General features: G+C 33.9%; 2 protein-coding genes across 2 annotated transcripts; both read left to right on the plus strand.

Annotated features, from left to right (window-relative positions):
- Nucleotides 1–4,833: 4,833 nt before the first annotated feature.
- Nucleotides 4,834–4,995, plus strand: BO86DRAFT_313497 (uncharacterized protein; the record flags this gene model as incomplete). The annotated part of the gene is made up of 1 exon (XM_025668009.1): nucleotides 4,834–4,995. A coding segment is annotated over one exon (162 nt), but the record flags the coding sequence as incomplete, so codon positions are not given.
- A 6,737-nt stretch (nucleotides 4,996–11,732) lies between these two features.
- On the plus strand, nucleotides 11,733–19,100 carry BO86DRAFT_430487 (polyketide synthase; the record flags this gene model as incomplete). The annotated part of the gene is made up of 3 exons (XM_025675702.1): nucleotides 11,733–18,920; nucleotides 18,974–18,991; nucleotides 19,080–19,100. 3 exons carry the CDS (start codon nucleotides 11,733–11,735, stop codon nucleotides 19,098–19,100), a joined length of 7,227 nt encoding a protein of 2,408 aa, XP_025527470.1.
- Nucleotides 19,101–19,489: the final 389 nt, after the last annotated feature.

Genomic DNA, 19,489 nt, shown 5'->3' on the forward strand with positions numbered 1-19,489 from the left:
AATTTATCCTTAATTAAGCTTTACTTAAAATAAAAAAATTTTATATTTTTAGACTTTAGATATAATTTTTTACTTATAAAACAGCTAGGTCTAAAAAGTACTGCAGATATTACTAGTGATATATAATAATATAATAAATTATATTTATATAAAAAGATATTAATTATAAGGGCTAAAGGGTGAAATAGCATGATGAACGAATAGCTTTTGCGAAGCCAAGGGTGCCAATATATTGCCTTAAGGTGTTGTTGCTGCCTTGCCTAACTCGCGAGGCAGCCGCCGCCCTTGGGGGCGGCCGCGGCCGGCTCGCTTAGCCGTCACGTGACCGCCGCCTTAGGTTGTCTATGTACATTTCCCTTCGCGGATATCCGCGAAGGTTGGAAGGGCTGTTTGGGCCCTTACATTAATAATTAAAATAATATTATTCTTATAAAGTTTTTTTATTTTTATCTTTTTATATCTACTATTTATAAAGTAGTTTTAGAATTCTAAGTTAACTATAGTTATTTAGTTTATTTTTAAAAAATAGTATTAAGCCTTTTTTTTCTATTTTTTAGATTTTTATAAACTATAATAATTTTTAAACTTTAATAAGTTTTTGAAATTAGCTTTTTTTATTTTTTTTAAACCTTAAGATTCCATGTATTATAAAGAAATAAAAAATTATTTTATTTTTATTTTTTTAAGATAAAAATTTTATTTTTTAAAATTAGTGGTAAAAGATAATCTTTTTTAACACTTATATATATACTTAGAAACTACTATTTATTTTTAGTTAAAAAAATTATTAATAATATAAAACAGCTTTTAAAAAAATATATTATTTTTTAATAAAATTTTTTATATTTATAATAAAGTATTAAGAACTTTTCTGAGGTTTCTCAGAAAGACTTCATTAAACTCTCACTTTTGCATACAAATTGGGTGCAAAAGTGAGATAAAAGTAAGAGAAAAATAAAAGAATTAAAATTAGAAAAATAAGAAAATAGGCTAACTACTAGAATTAATTAAAAAAACTGATTAAAACTGATTAAAGCTGATTAAACTAAAACTAAAACTGATTAAACTAATTATTCTTCTAAATAGAACTCCAGGGGTCTTTTTATTCTTATTTATAGCTAATTAGCTATTAAAAACATATAACAAATATATAATTTTATATTAAATTTATATAAAATTTATATAAAAATTATATAAATAGAACAGGGCTGAGAATAATAAAACCAGTGGTTAAATAGGGCCTAAAATAATTAATAAAAGTAAGGCCTTTTACTCTGCTGTAGAATAGATAGAATTTAAAATATTAGTTTACTAACTGGTAGCCTAAGGCTGCCAACTGGTCTAAAACTATAAACTAGTAAATTTAAAATATTAGTAGTAGACAGGGCTTAAAGTAGCGGGTAAATAGAAATAGCAGATAAGCAGATCTTAAAATAATATCTAGCAGTAGTAGTAAACTGGTAAGTCTAAAATTATAAACTAGTAAGCCTAAAACTGCCAACTGGCTAATCTGCCCATATTCTTAACAAGTATATTTTTATATTTTATAATATTTAAAATTTAAAAACTGTGAGGGTGAACAGGACGGACCCAGCACAGGCCACTAAGACAGGACTGGTTTAACTTGTTTACTCTATTTATTTTATTTAATATATATATATAGATAAGATAATATTATAAAAATATATAGCTGTTTTTCTTTTTTCTTCTTTTTTCTATACTTAATATTTTATTAAAATAGTACTAAATTAATAGAATTATATTAATCTGATTAGCTATTATATAATCTTAAGTATTATTTTTTTTAATATCTACTTTTTAAAGCTTTTTATAACTAAATATATAAAATATATATTTTTATTATAATTAAAAAGTTTTTTTTTTATATAAGCTAATAGTAATAACAGTTAGTCTTAAAAAATATAAGTCTAAAAAAATATAAATTTTAAAATTAAAAATCTTTATATATAACTAAACTATTATTAAAACTAAAAAAACTTTATTACTGTAGTTTATAGGCTGTATAGAACTAAAAAATAAAAACTAGACTCTAAACTAAGTTAAACTTTAAATTAACTAATATTAAAATTAAAAAACTGGAACAGTTATAATAGTATAAAATATATTAAAAATTAAATTATTTAAAAAGAAAATAGAAAAACTAATTCTATTTATAAATAAAACTAGTAAAACCCCTAGTAAAAATATTACAGCTAAAGAATTTTATAATCTTTATAAAAAAAATTTTATATATACTTTTAAATTAGTATTAAAAACCTATAGCAAATTAAAAAAAAAATTAATAAACTATTAACTAAAGCAGATAAACTAAAGAAAAAATTAATTTAATTAAAAATTAACTAAAAAGTACTATTTTATAATATTAATCTACTAAAAACTAAAAAAAAAATTTAAAAAATAAAGTAACTTAAGTTAAGGTACAGTAAAATACTATATTAACCCTAGTAACTAGTATAAATTAAAAAATACTATATTTTCAAAAAACTATAAAACTTTCTAATCCCCTAATATTTAATAATAGAAAAAATATTACCTTAAAAAACTGGAGACTAACAGTTAAGCAGAAATTTAAAGCTAATATTAACTATTATAAAAACCTATTTATATAAAAAATTTATATAGCCAGTTATTATAAAAATAATATTTATAAATATCTACTTTTTAAACTAAAAACTAAAGCTAAATAATTTTTTAAAAATATAATAGATATTTTATTTTATTTAGCTGTAATCTATATTAATCCAAACTAAAAGTAGAATACTAGATTAAAATATATATATTTTAAAATAATATTTAAATAGAAATATTATAATTTTTATACTTAGTTTTACTACCTGGCTGGTAAGGTAGATATTTTTAAAAACTTTTAAAAATTTAATCTTTACTAAAAGTTGTTTTTAAAGCTTAAAAAACTAACTTTTATTAAATTTTATAAATCTAATATTAATTTTAAATAGTATACTACTACCTATACCAGAGTTTCTAAAAGTATTAATAAAAATATAAAATATTATTATAAAATTTTATTTATAGGCTAAAAAAATAATCTAAATAGTAGAATTACTTTATTAAATAGTAAAAATAGAACTAGAACCCTGTTTAAACCCTATATAAATAGAAAAATCTGTATTATATTACTAGCTGAAGAAAAATACTTCTACTATAAAAAATTTAAATATTTAAATTATAACTATTTAAAAAAATACTTTTAATTTAAGTAATAAAAAAGACCAAATCTAAAAATATATTAGTAAAAAACTTAGTCTAAAAAAATCTTTATTTTAGATATACTAAATATAAACTAGTAGTATATTAATTTAAAAATTCTATTAAAATCTTTTAAAAATAGTTTTATAATTAAAATTCTAATTTTAAAAAATATAATAGCTGTTTCTGCCTAAATTCTAGTAAATATTAAAGTAAATATTTATATTTATATTAATATAAGATTTATAGTTAAAGCAGAAATATTTTTAAAAATAAAATTATTTAAACTATAAAGTACTTAAAATATAACTATATTTAATAAAGGATCTTCCACCCCCCTAATATATATAATCTATTTTAATTTAATAGTAGAAAAAAGGCCTTTTATAAAGGTTTTTTTTTAGTACTAGATTTAGAATTTTATAATATAATTTTAAAAAAAACTATAGTTGGCAAAGTAGAAAGTTCTGTTTAACTACTATGAAAATTAATTAGTATAATTTAATAAACTTTTATTTAAAAATAAAATTTAATCTAGACTTTTATAAATAGTACCCCCCCATTTTATTAAATACCAAAAGATTAATTAAGTATACTAAAAAAATATAAAATAAAAAAATAAATTAATTTTTAGATTTAAAAAATATATAGTAAAAAGTTAGCAGCTGATATACTGTAAAAAGATTTTAATCTATAAAAAAATATATTTTATATAAAAATTAACTTTATACAGTTATAATTTACTAGAATATTTTATTAAAAGTAAGCCCCCCTGTAAAGAAGAAATTATTAAAAAATAATAAAATAAAAAATTAAATTTAGTAATCTAAATATAAACTTTATAAGATTTAAATAAGACTAGATTTTATATAACTAATTAAACTAAAGTATTTGCTAAAATAAACAAAGTATTATATTTAAATAAAAAAATAAATTTAAAAATAGACTTATTATTAAAAATATTAATTATTAAAAAAAAACTAAAAGCAGCTGATTTAAAAATTATATTAATAAAAAAAACCAGCTTCTAACAATACTTAAAAAAGCTAAAGTTAAAAATTTTTATCACCTTTTTATAAAAAATTAAAAAAGTAATTAATAAAAAAATATAATTATTTTTTACTAAGTAAAAATAACAGAAGATTGCAAAAACTTTTTTTTTAATATTATAATCTAATTAAAATATTTTTTAAATAAGCTTTTAATATTTTACTGCTGTTTTATACTTATAATTATAAAATTTAGTTAAATAAAAAAATTTTATTTAGATTTTTTCTACTGTACAGAATAACAGTAGAAAAGTTAAAAGCTGTAAAATACTATATTATTAAGAATCTAAAAAAAAATTTATTATTTTAAGTTTTGCTTTTTTTACTTTATCTATTTTAATAGTCTAAAAACCTAAAGAAGAACTCTATATATATATAAATTATTAAAAATTTAATATACTAATTAAAAAAAAATCTATATCTACTATTTTTAATTAATAAAATTATTAACCAACTAAAGTAAACTAAAGTATTTATAAAGTTAAATATTAAATAAAGTTTTTACTATATTTATATAGATTTTAACTTAGAGAATCTAACTACTTTCTAAACTTAATATAGTATATTTAAGTATAAGGTCCTTTTATTTAGACTAACTAATAAATCTACTATATTTTTAAAATTAATAAATAAAGTTTTTTATAAATATTTTAATAAATTTATAACTATTTATATTAATAATATTTTTATTTATAGTAACAATATTTTTAAGTATTAGATTTATATTAGATTAGTTTTTAAAAAACTATATAAAGCCGGTTTATAAACTGCTATTTATAAATATAAATTTTATATTACTAAAACTAAATTTCTAAATTTTATTATTTTAACAGATAGAATATAGGTAGATTTAAAAAAAATAACTGTTATTAAAAATTAAAATATTTTAAAAACTATATATAAAATATAATTATTTTTTAGATTCTGTAATTTTTATTAATATTTTATTAAAAATTATAGTAAACTAGATTAGCTATTAATTTTGCTTATATATAAAAATACCCCCTTTATATAAAATAAAAAATACTAGATAGTCTTTAAATTTTTAAAAAATATTTCAATTATAATACTAGTACTAATCTACTATAATTTTATTTATTTTACTAGATTAAAAATAAATACTGCAGATAAAACTATTACTAGAGTTTTTACTTAATATATTAATAACTAATAATATATTTTTTTTTAAAAACTATAATATCTACTAAACAGAATTATAATATTTATAATAAAAACATATTAGCTATTATTTAATTTATAAAGATCTAAAAAATAAAATTAGAAAAACTATAAAAAAAAGCCTTTTAAAATATTTATTAACTATAAAGTATTAAAATATTTTATAATCTTAAAAAAGTTAAATATCTTATAAGTATAATAGGCTAAGTTTTTATTTAAATACTATTTTTAAATTTAATATAAATTAAAAAAGATAAATATACTAGTAGATATATTTATATAATAAAAAAAAACTAATAAATTAATAGGCTAAAAATAAAACTAGATTATATTATATTTTAAGTAGCTAAATCTAAAAATTTTATAACTATTAATAATATCTGTACTGTTTTTTTTAGATAAAAAATTACTACTAATTAACTAAATTCTATATATTAACTGTAAATTAGATAAATTTATTTAAAAGTAAAAAAATACTAATAATCTAAACAGCCTTTACTTTTTTTAAAATAGATTATTACTATATAAAAAACACCTAGTAGTATTTAATAAAAAAAATTTAAAAACTAAACTATTAAATAAAATATACTACCAGCTATTAACTGTATACTTTAAATAAATAAAAATTTTTAAATTAATTAAATAATATTACTATTAAAATATTTAAAATAAGAATATTTAATAATATTTAAATAATTATATAATTTATAAAAATAAAAATTATTAGAAAAAACTACTATAGAAACTACTTTAACTACTTTTAGCTGTTAACTAACTATAATAGTATATATTTATAAATTTTTATATACTACTAAAAAATATATAAAAATATAATATAATATATATAGTAGTAAACTAGTTCTTTAAATAAATAGTATTAATTTTATATATAAAAAATATAACTATATAAAATATAATTTATTTATTTATTAAATTTATTTATATCTGGACTAGACCCCCAGATACTATTATTTTTAATAAAAAATCTTAATTTATTTTAAAATTCTAGTAAAAGTTTTACTGTATTTTTTAAATTAAGCTAAAGCTTTTTACAGCTTACTATTTTTAAACTAATAAATAAATTAAAAATATAAACCAGTATTTAGTTTAAAAACTAATTTTTTTTATTAATAATTTTTATAATAAATAGTTAAAAGTACTGCTAATAATAGACTTTACTACTACTTATCTACTATATATATTTTTAAAAATATTTTTATTTTAAATAGAATATAAATATTAACTTTAACTATTATTTAATTAAAATTTTTTTATAAATACTAGATTAAAAAGTATAAATATTGTTTATATCTAAAGTATTATAATCTGCCTTAAAAATATTTAAAAATTTATTAAGGCTAATATTACTAACTTTTAAAAATAATAAGCTATATAAGCTAAGTATTACTAAAAAAAATCTTAATTTAACTAGAAAACAAAATATATATTAATTATTTTAATTAAAATTAAAATTAACTATTTAAAAAGCTAGCTGATAAATAGTATAACTTTTATAAAATTTTAAAGTAAAAAAAAATATTTTCTAGATGTAATTATCTGCTAATATTAAAATATATTTAGTATTTTATTTTAAAAAGCTCTAGTCTATATTTATTAGTAATCTGCTACTAAAATAAACTTAGAATTAAATAAAACTAATAAATATAAATAAAAGTATAAAATATAAAATAAATAAAATCCTTTACTTCTATATATAATAAAAGTATTTAATATACTAAATTAAATAAAAAATTTAGATAAAATAGATCTAATATAGTATTTTATTAGTAATTTATAAAATATTTTTATATTTTTAAAAAACTTCTACAACTCCTATCTGATAAGTTTTGGTTTTTTAAAATATTTTCTAATTTAGTTAAAAGCTGCTGCAGAGAAAGCTTTAAAATTTAATTATTTTAATAATAATTTTATATATAATCCTAAAAAAATGCCTAGCCTACTATTATACTATAAAAATAATTTTAAAATAGATTTAGAAAGTACCTTTTATCTATAGACAGTTAAAGCTAATTTAGAAAATAATATAAAAATAAATAAAATAAATCTAGTATAGACTACTAAAATGAAACTAGTTTAACTTATTTACTCTGTTTATTTTATTTAATATATATATATAGATAAGATAATACTGTAGAGATATATAGCTTTTTTTCTTTTTTTTTTTCTTTCTATACTTAAGATTTTGTTAAGATAGTGCTAAATTAATAGAATTATGTTGATCTGATCAGCTGTTACAAAAACAAGTTTTATAAGCTACTATTTTTACAAAAGTTATAAAAAAATATTATTAATTATATTTAAATAAATAATCATTAAAATATTAAGTAAAAAGTTATTACAGATATTTTTTTATTTTTTTAAAATAAAATTTTTTAAATAATTATTTTCTTCTAGACCTCTACAGCCTATAATAAACTAAGTTTTTAAAATTAAATTTTATATCTTATAATTATTTATTATTTAATATTCTAAACAGTTAAGTATACTTAATTTAAATAAATAATTAATTTTACTACTTAATTTTTTTATTAAAAGCTAAGTTCTTTTAATAAAATATAGATTAAAAAATATTTTATAAAGTTGTTAAAAAGATATATATACAGTTATTACAAAAACTTTTAAATATTAAATATATATTAATTATAATAAACTACTGGACCAGCACCAATTAAAAGATATTTTTTACTTTAATTAAATATTTTTTAATAAACAATATTGTTAATAATATAGGCAGATTGGCCAGTTGGCAGCCTTAGGCTTACCAGTTTACAGCTTTGGACTTGCCAGTTTACTACTACTGCTAAATACTATTTTAAAGTCTACTTATCTGCTATTTCTGCTTATCTGCTACTTTAAGCCCTGTTTACTACTAATATTTTAAACTTACTAGTTTACAGCTTTAGGCCAGTTGGCAGCTTTAGACTACCAGTTAATAAATTAATATTTTAAATTTTATTTATTCTACAGCAGAGCAAAAGGCTTTACTTTTATTAATTATTCTAGACCCTATTTAACCACTGGTTTTATTATTCTTGGCCCTGTTTTATTCATATAATTTCTATATAAATTTTATATAAATTTATATGTTTTTTATATGTTTTTAATAGCCAATTGGCTATAAATAAGAATAAAAAGACCCCTAAAGTTCTATTTAGAAGTTTAATTAGTTTAATCAGTTTAATCAGTTTTAATTCAGTTAAATCAGTTTTTAATCAATTCTAGCAGTTTAGCCTTTTTTTTATTTATCTGATTTTGAATTTTCCTTATTTTTAATTTTTTTATCTTTCTCTTACTTTCACCTCACTTTCGCACCCAATTTGTATGCAAAAGTGGGAGTCCAATAAAGTCTTTCTAAGAAACCTCAGAAAAGTTCTTAATTATATTTAGATATAGAATTTTTTTTTAAACCATCTAATAATATAGATTTTATAAAAAGCAGATATAGTATATTAGTTAGTATTAATCTTTATTTTTTAAATCTAATTAGTAAAACAGCAGAGGTTGGAGCAGTTACCTTTAAATTTAATAAAATTAAATAAATATTTAAAAAAAAGTAGAAGTAAAAGATTTAAAATTAATTAATATAATTATTTTTATTAAAACAGCTGTAGTACTTTTAGCAGTATATACAGATTCTAGAGTAAATATAAAGGTATTTACTATAAAAGTAGTAATCTAAATAGCTTTAATATATTTATTTAAGGCTTATTTTTTTTTAAAAAATAATATTTTTAGTAGTAGTTACTTCTATAAGCTAACAGTTTATAATTAGAGCCTGTTTTACTTAGTAAATAAAAACAGTATCTTATATAATTTCAGTTTATTTAAGTTAAGTTTTTTTATTGTCTGCTTTAGCAGTAAAAGTGTAGATCTGGTTATAATAATAGTACTATTTTTCTAAGTATTTATTAATATATTAGGTAAATTCTTTTAGATTATTTGGTATTACTAGGGATTATAGGATTATAAATATTATATTAAAACTACTATCTCTAAAGATAGAAACTATATAATATTAAAAAATAAACTAATATCTAGTTTTTAATTTAGCTAAATAGTAGAAATAACAGTATAGGCTAAACAGGTCTCTATAACTTGTTTTTTAATATATTTTTTTAAATACTGGATCAGAATATAATTAAATTTATATATAAAATATAGTTTAAAAAGCTATAAACAGAATTAGAAGTAGACAGGCAGTTAAAAAATTATAAATTATATATAAAATTATTAAAAAAAACAGTCAGATTATTAGGGGTAAATAAATTAAATAGATTAAATAGATTAAACAGGTTAAACAGGTTAAACAGGTTAAACAGGTAGGGCAGGTGGAATAGGTGTATCAGGTCTGCACTGTGACAGTTATAAAATAAGAAATAAATAAAATATATTATAAAAAAAAGCTCCGGCTACTAGTAAATTATATAACAAAACTATCAAAAATTAAAAAATATAAGTAATAAAAGTATTTAGATCCTTATTTACATGGCGCCTTTTGGTGGCAAGATCACAGGCTGAAGCTCTACTGCTTACTTGCACTGCGGGACAATATGTTTGTCTCTGGTGTTAGCACCGATCTTAGGGTGAAACCTCACCTGTAGTATTCATTTAATTTGGGGACCATCTCATCCCCCGCCGCATCATTGGCGCATGGTAAAGTATCGGATTCTGAGATGGGCTCTTCATTTCTCGAAACCCGCGGGCCTGTATCTCACTGAAAGAACTCTGAAGAAACTGATTGTTTGCTTGATTAAACTGATTGAAATACTTGAACTTGATTATTTAACATCAATAGGCCTTTCCTCCTCTTATATAACTGAACAGCTACCTTAAATTTCCGAGGATTTCCGCTGGCACATGAAAAACACATGAAAATCATATGAAAATCAGAATAGTGAATAGTTCCTATTGAACAGGAACAATAGAATGAATAAGGCCTAGAACAATTCAGGAAAGCAAGGCCTTTTGCTCCGCTGCGGGGTTATCGGAATTCGGAATATTAGGCAGCTAACTGGCCTGAGGCAGCCCACTGGCCTAAGGCTGCGAACTGGCCAATTTGCCCACATTCTATCAACCTAATTGTCGACAATGATTCAGGTATTTGTGTACCAAAGTGGGATACAGAAGAGAGATCCATAATCGGGCGACTTGACGGTAGTACTGACTCAGTATCCGGTCTTCAGAATTCCGGGTTACCTGAATGGGGACTCCCGGCAAGGGTGGTTTTATTCTTCGGAATTGCCAATCCTCCCTTGCAGATATCTCGTCACCGTAAATCTCATTGCCGAGCAAACCCGGGGCAGCTTTGCTTCATGAAGCCACCAAGAAAGAATGTAGAATGCTACCAGATGTGGTCAAGAGTCCATGCAGGTTTGATGTGGGTTGACAGTTCCAGGAAACCAGCCGTCTATGGGCCGAAACTTAACTCTATCTGGCAGGTTAACTACCGAACTTCAACGGCATTGATCATCTCACACACTGTTGCTCCAAGCTAAATATTGATATATAGAGAATAAGCTGTATACATAGAGTAATAATGAAGATAAGATTACATGGGAAAGGACATACAGATAGAAAATGATTCCCTGATTCCCTGACAGATATGCTTAGTTAATTGATTGCTTGGAGGCAGCTTTTCACAATTTTTCCATCTGTATCCGTGTAACAACTGTGGCATTCCTCTTTGTGGGTGGCGGTTGTATCTAATTCAGCTTTGCGTTTTCCGAATTTAGGCCTTGCATACAAGCTTTTACAGGGTGTGATGGATTCCTAGAGATAGCCTGAAATCCACAATCTTCACACTTCCGATCAAATGAATCAAAGATGTCAGTAGGTAGATGACGCATCACTCTGTCGCCTCCTCCCAAGAACATAGATGTTCCTAGAGTAAGCTTCCGTCGTCATGGACTTTCCCAGAGATTCACCTTAACCGATTTGGCTAGAGGTGCATTGCTAAGTACATCACAGTATAGTAAATCTCTCTTTCCCTTACACTGTGGCAAGAATGCCTCACATGAGTACAGTTTGAAGTTTCTTCATGCAGAAAACAGGTGATAGCGAATGTAATAGAATCTGCTCGACTTCCAAGAATGCCCAAATCGAGAGACTTAAATAGGCGGTACTGACCCAGCATCAGGGAAGAAGAACAACAAGGTCAACACCATTGTTATACAATCTTATCTTAGCTTCTACAATCTCATCCAAGCTTCTAAATTGTTCTTACCAAAACTATTCTACACAAATTTGACTATGACGATGTCCACTTTTCAGCGGGAGCCAATTGCAGTGGTTGGAATTGGCTGCAGACTTCCAGGAGGAATCAATTCCGCTAAGAAATTTTGGGATGCGTTGTGCCAAGGACTTGATCTCATTACCGATGTCCCAGGCGATCGATTCGATATCAATTCATTTCATCACCCGGATTCCCAGGCATACGGGGCAATCCGTAACCGGAAAGGTGGCTTTGTCCGTGATATCACCTCTTTCGATGCCGACTTCTTCGGCTTTTATCCCACCGAGGCGTCCAAGCTTGATCCTCAGCAGCGAATAGTTCTCGAAGCAAGTTTTCATGCTTTGGAGGACTCTGGGACGCCTTTAGATCAGGTGTCGGGATCACGGACCAGTGTCTTTCTCGGAACTTTCATGTACGACCATCTGGCAATGCAGACAGAAGCCCAACAGCGCGATGATATTACCCCTCATATCGCTATGGGGAGTACAAGTTGTGCTATTGCAAACCGCGTCTCCCATCGACTAAACCTCCAAGGCCCCAGCGTCAGTCTGGATACGGCTTGCTCGAGCAGTCTTGTCTCTGTTCATCTCGCTTGCCAAAGTATCTGGTCTGGTGACAGTGATGCAGCATTGGCAGGGGGAGTGAACGCGATTTTACGCCCCGAGACTTCCATCCTTCTATCCAAGGGTGGATTCCTTGGCCCAGATGGGCAGTGCAAATCATTTGACGCGGCAGGAAACGGTTATGTCCGCAGCGAGGGCGCGGCTGTGGTATATCTCAAGCCACTAAGTCAAGCTCTGCAGCACAAGGACCGTATTTACGGGGTGATCCGTGGCTCTCTTGTCAACCAGGACGGATATACCGCAGAGGGGCTAACAGTACCGAGCCTAAAAGGTCAGGAAGCCTTGCTCAAGTCTGTCTACTCTCAGGCAGGGGTAGATCCGGCCAAGGTTCAGTACGTCGAGGCCCATGGTCCCGGCACTGCCGTGGGCGACCCTATCGAAGCAGGCGCTATTGGCAGCCAGATTGGAAAGCTGCGATATGCAGATACCGGCCTTCCCCTTGCCATAGGGTCCATCAAGGGCAATATGGGTCACCTTGAGGGAGCTGCTGGAATTGTTGGGTTTATCAAAGCGACCCTGACTCTCTTCCATCGTCAGATACCCCCGCAACTCAATCACCACGAACGGAACCCGGCCATTGACTGGGACGACCTCCATCTGGATGTGCCGGTCAAACTTACCAACCTCCTGGACAACAAGGACAACGATGAGGTCTTTGTTGGTATCAACTCATTTGGCGCAGGTGGTACAAATGCCCATGCAATCATTGGAGAGGCGCCCTCGGAGAAGGACTCCTCTTTTTCCACCCCAACCTCCTCGAATTCAGAAACATGGATTGCTGTCAACCCCTCGCACCCGCGGGTTTTCGTGGTGTCTGCGCGGTCTGATATCGCGTTACAGAAAGTGGCCAGTGAGCTGGCCAGTCACCTGCGTGCACCAAAATCCCCGAATCTCAGCGACACGGCCTACACTTTGAACTTCCGTCGCGGCTGCCACAACAAAGTTGCCATTATCCCCGCCACAGATAAAGAGATGTTGTGCGCCCGGCTTGATCAGGTGGACGCCGGCAAGGTATCGAAGGACATACTAATGCTTGATAAGAAGTCGGCAACGATCACTTCCACTCCTCGAGTCGCGTTTCTGTTTTCGGGCCAGGGTGGACAATGGCTTGGGATGGGCAGCAAGTTGGCCCGGGACCAGCCCATCTTCCGGGAGACGCTCGCAAAGTTTGATGAAATCTATACACCGTTAGCAGGGTTTTCTATCGTGAAGGAGATTTCGGCGGATCATACGAACGATCCTTCGCGGCTGTCGAATACGGTAATTGCCCAGTCGGGTATCGCGGCTATCCAGATTGCCCTGGCCGAGACACTGATTGCGTATGGAGTGAAGCCCAATGCCATTGTAGGCCATTCCATTGGGGAGGTTGCGGCTGCTTATGTCTCCGGAGCGTTGACTCTTGAAGAAGCGGTTAAGGTCATCTATATCCGATCCAGAGTCCAGGCCAAAGCGGCGGGCAAGGGAACCATGTTGGCGGTAGGACTATCAGCCACTGAAGCCGAGGAGTTCGTTACCCGCCACAATCTCAGTTCCTCCGTCGAAGTTGCTGCGATGAATGGTTTGAAAATGACTACCCTCGCCGGCGAAAGATCCGCCTTGGAGACAATCTCCACTGATGTTCAAAAAAGTGGCTCCTTTGCTAAATTTGTCAAGGTGGAGGTGCCTTACCATAGTCAGTTCATGGATTCATGCAAAGAGGAACTGATCGAGCACCTGTCTACCTATCAAGGCAAACAGACCCATCCTGGCATGGATCTTTATTCCACGGTCACAACGGACGTCGAACCAGGTACGCATATTACTGGGGAATATTGGTTTAGCAATGTGCGCAAACCTGTCCGATATGTTGAAACCGTGAGCAAAATCCTGGAGGATGGTTGTGAGTATCTGGTCGAGATTGGTCCACACCCAGTGCTGGTTTCCAGTACTCAGGACATTGCCAACTCATTAGATCGTCCTGCTTTTGTCCTACCCTCGATGATCCGAGAAAATGAGCTGGAGCCTCTTGCCAGAGTTATGGGAGTCGCGCACGCGATCGGAGTCCCTGCAGACATCCATTCTTTCAATGGTAGCAGCGGCCGTGTTACCGATCTTCCGCTCTACCCCTTTCAACGGCAACTCTTCTCCTTTGAAAATCCTGAATGCGAACAGGCAAGACTTTCAAAGGGACGCCACCCATTCTACCTCGACTCGACTCAACTGACGGACGATGGTCGTGCCTCATTACGACTCCGACTCAGCACTGGTACATCGCCTTTTCTCAAAGACCACAGTGTTGAAACTGCTATGATACTTCCTATGACCGGCCATATAGAGACAGCATACATGGCTGCTGATCTATATACCCCCGGATCAAAAATATGGCTGCAGAATCTACGTTTCGAAGCTCCACTTATTTTGAGTCCTGCTGAAGACTTTGCTCCTCAGTTCATACTGGAGATTACATCGATGAACAAGGACTATGTGATTGCCACTCGTGCCCCAGATGCCAAGCCAGAATCGCCATGGAAAGTCTGTTCCCGAGGTAGAATCAATATGCTGGATGATCCGTCGACTATTGCCCCTGAGCAGATGAGCAGCGTCCAGGCCCGAATCCAGACGGCAGCCCCGGTGGACGTGGAGCAGTTCTACAAGTACATTGGAAACGCAGGGCTTATTTATGGGGAAATGTTTCAATGCGTCAAAGACCTCTGGCGGCGTGGAAATGAGATCTTTGCTCGTGTGGAACTACCTGCTGCCATTTTGCATGAGACAGCCCGTTTCCGTTTCCACCCAGCCCTCCTGGATGCTAGTTTTCACATCGTTAACGCCTATGTGCAGCATAACATTGGTGTCAGCGCTGTCTATCTACCCTATACTTTGGAAGCGGTCGAGGTTCTTGACTCACGCGGCATCTCGTCAGTTTGGTCCAACGTGAAAGTAAAGAGTCAAACCGATGACACCTTGAATGTCGATATTTTAGTCTATGCCGAGGACGGTCGACTGCTGGTTTCTGCCAAGAGCCTCGTCATCAAGCGGTTGGGTTCAACCAAGATTATTCGGTCCCTGGAGCATGAGATCGCTTTCGAACATACGCCAAATGGAACAGAGTATGATGACCGAGTTCCCCGGAGCTTGACGAACATTATCTCCATCGATCTCGGCCTGGCCGCTGATATTGATGAGGTCGGACTCTTCCAGAATGTCTTTCCTACAGTCCCTATCCACCAGATCTCACTCGAAGAAGCCACTGGCGATTTCGATCCTGCGAAATTTGGGTTCCGCTTGGACCGCAGAGTAATGATCTACATACCTGCTGTGATGAACATGGCTTCTCCTGATATTGAAAAACACATCGAGTTGGTTTATAGCGCTCTCAGTAGGGTTGCGAACTGGCTACAGCACGATGCTGGAAGCTCGACAGTACTAGTTCTCACCAAAGGCGGCTGCTTGACCTCTGCGGACACTCAATGCGACCCTGCCTCTGCCAGCGTTCAGGCCGCGGTTCGGGTGATGAGAAACGAGCTGCCGCGGATCTCCGTACAGGTGCTCGATCTCCCCCTGCGCGGCTCTTGGAAAAGCCTGCCCTCGCTCGACGCAGTATTGGGAAATACCCGCATCAGTCGACACGACTGCGTGGTAGCCGTTCGCCCTTCCGGTTGCTATTATCCCCAGGTCACGACAGTCGATAGCGAGGCTGAAGACCGGTGGTCTAAGCCAGTCCCCGCAAGAGGAGGAAGGTACTATAGTAAGCCTGTCCACGGTGGTTCCTTCGGCGAGATTGCCATCCATGATCTGGACCCCATTGCGCTGGGCCCCGGAGACGTGGCTATTGAAGTCCACGCGACTGGACTGAACTACAATGATGTTATCACGTCGATGGGGATGCAATCCGATCAGGCTACGCCCGACGCGCTGAGTGGCGACAATCTGGGAATGGAAATCGCTGGCGTTGTGACGCGAGTAGGAGCCAGTGTAAGCGGTATTAATGTCGGGGCCCGGGTGATGGCTCGCGTCACCAAGGGTCTTGGAGGGTCGGTGGTGGTCAACCACCAACTTGTTGTGCCGGTTCCGTCCACGGTCTCGCTTGCAGAGGCAGCGTGTCTGCCCATGGCATATATGACAGCTTATTATGCCCTGGTTTACCTTGGCCGCCTGAGAGAGGGTGAATCGATTCTTATCCACTCCGGTGCTGGCGGGGTGGGTATTGCAGCTATCCAAGTCGCCAAGCTCTTTGGGGCTCGCATCTATGCAACAGCGGGCAATCCTCAACGTCGAGCCTGGATCCAAGGCATCGATGGTGTGGAGGCTGTATTCGATTCGCGGTCTGTGACCTTCTCTGATGAAGTTAAGAAAGTGACCCATGGCAAGGGCGTGGATCTTGTGCTCAATTCGTCAAATGGGAACATCTTTTCTCAGTCGATTGCCTGCCTGGCTCCCTTTGGCCGCTGCCTCCAGCTGGGTAAGAGTGATGTCTACCGGAACATGAGAGTTGGCCTCCAACAATTCCGGAAGAACTGTACCCTTTTTGTGGTGGATGTTGACTCCTTGGCTGTCCAAAAGCCGGAACTCCACCGGCAGCTGCTTCTCGAGGTCTCCGACTTGCTGAACCGTGGGAAATTATTGCCTCTCCCGGTCACCCGGTTCCCTATTGCCGAATTCCCCAAGGCACTCAAATCGCTTTCTCGCTCATCCGCCATCGGTAAGGTCGCTGTGGAGATGCCGGAACATGAATTTGTTAAGTCGAAGCCCCAGGACCGAATGCTGCTGTCTGAGGATAAGACATACCTTATCACTGGCGGTACCGGTGGGTTAGGGTTACAGCTGGCCCGCTTCCTTGTCAAACGAGGGGCCCGCCACCTCTTGCTAGTCAGCCGCTCCGGCCCCAAATCCGCTGAGCATCGGGCCACCATCGATGACTTGATAAGTCAGGGCGCGAGGATTATCATCAAGCAAGCTGATATCGCTGACTACGAGGCGGTTGCAGCGATGTTCAACAACACTACCGATTACCCGCCGATCGCAGGGGTGATGCACTGTGCCGGCGTTATCAATAATCTTCCCTCCGGTGAAACGACTATGTCTGCCTTCTGGAAGGTGTTTCGCCCCAAGGCTCTTGGCGCATGGAATCTACACCAGGCGACCCAAGACAAGAACTTGGACTTCTTTATGCTGGCGTCTTCGATCTCGATTGTTATCGCCCAACCTGGCCAACTGAGTTATGCCTCAGCTAACCAGTTCCTTGATGCTTTAGCCGCCCACCGTCAGTCGTGTGGTCTACCAGGGCTTTCTCTCAGCCTCGGGGTTTTGGGATCTTATGCCGGCATGACAACAGCGGACCTTGGCAATCGCATCCTGGATTCATTGGAGGCACAGGGGCTGTTGCAACTCGACTTTGATACGGTCGAATCCACCCTGGAGCGCCTCATTATCCGCAAGACCTGTCACCGTATCCTCGGTCGCATCAGTTTCTCCGCATTCGTGGACATCCATAACCACCTCCGGCAAGACGCGTACTATGCCAAGGTGCAGCATGAAAAGGGGGAAGCCGGCAACGATGGTGCAACTGGATCGGCCAAGGATGACAGACCAGTAATCGAGGTCCTGTGTGCTGGCCTCGCCAAGGTGATCGGCGTCGAGCCGAGCCGGATCGAGCCGAAAGAAGAGATCAACACCTACGCCTTTGACTCGTTGACCCTCACGCAAGTGAGAGGTATGATTGCGAGAGAGCTCCGAGTCACTGTCCCCCTTATGCGTCTCTACAATAATCCAAAGATCCAGTCCCTTGCAACCGAGATCGAAGATATGCTCGCGGACGGCAAGGAAGAAAGTCACAAGGACGCGACCCAGACCTATCAACACGCAGCCGTAGTTGATCTGGTGAAGGAACTGACGCCATTGTCCCCGTGGATCTTCAAGGGCACTGGCACCGGGAAACGGGTGGTCTGCTTCCACTCAATGGGTATCGGAGCCTCGCTGTTTACCCCCTTCCTCGTCGATTGCCCGAAGGGTCTGGACCTGGTGGCCGTCCAGCTGCCCGGCCGCGAGACGCGGGCCCACGAGGAACTGCCCAACTTTTCCTCAGTCGTGGCGAGCATCGCGGCCGAAATCCAATCGTGGGAGCAGCCGCCGGACGTCTTCTGGGGCCATTCCTTCGGCGGAATCATCGCCTTCGAGGTCCTGCGCGCGCTACGCCGCCAGGGCGTGCCCCTGCCCGCCCTGATGATCACCGGCACCATCGCGCCGCAGCTGATCGGGGTGTGGAAGCGGCGCGAACTGCTGATGTCGAGTCTGAGCGGGGACAGCAGCGCCGACTATCTGCTGGCGGTCACCCGCTATGTGGACGAGCCGGACTTCGTCATCGGGATTCTGGAGATGCTCCATCATGACGCACCACTCCTGTTAGATTACGAGTACCAGGAGGAGAATGAATTAGGGGTGCCCATCGTGGCGTTTTCCGCGCGCCAGGATGATATCGCGTACCGCGAAGAATTGGCTCATTGGGGTGCGCAGTCGAAGAACTTCAAGCTCCGTGAGGTGGATGGCGACCATTGGTTCTTGCGACGCAACAAGGATGTTCTGCTGCAAGCTTTGGTGGACTTGGCGGGTGTGGGAACCGCGTGATTTACGCAAAGATTAAGGGCTGCTTGACTTTTTTCAAGGCTTTCGTTCTCAGCAAGGTAATAGAATGACGTGTTGTAGTCAAATTTAATCATGGAATATTGTTTCTCTTAGCAGCAAACTTTCCAATACTATACTATTCTCTAGGTAGGATCGTCCGCTCAGTAGTCATTTCCTATTACTTTTTTCGAGCCCCCCTCCCCCAATTCCGTATTTTAAATCTCTTTGAACCCCCTCGGAGCATTCTTATTTGAATAATCTTTCCAAGACGTTTCAAATTTATCTTATTAGTGCTCTATGAGGTCGAAGGTATTATTATAAGACCCCATCGAGGCCTGTGGTGGCCGTTGCCTCGGTTTGAGTTTTGCCTTGAAGGCAATGTAGATAACCGTGGGACGATCTGCACACCAGAAATTGCCCGGGACTATATTCCATCGCCATCGATTGACGAGTTCATCCCAGAGAATGAGATGAGGCGTTGAGGAGGAAATTACAGAAAGTAATACACCAGAACATTTAGTGCTGCCGATGGAGGCTTTCCATAGTGTAGGGCCTTA

Source organism: Aspergillus japonicus (genome assembly GCF_003184785.1).
Source record: "Aspergillus japonicus CBS 114.51 unplaced genomic scaffold BO86scaffold_25, whole genome shotgun sequence".
NCBI classification, from domain to species: Eukaryota; Fungi; Ascomycota; class Eurotiomycetes; order Eurotiales; family Aspergillaceae; genus Aspergillus; species Aspergillus japonicus.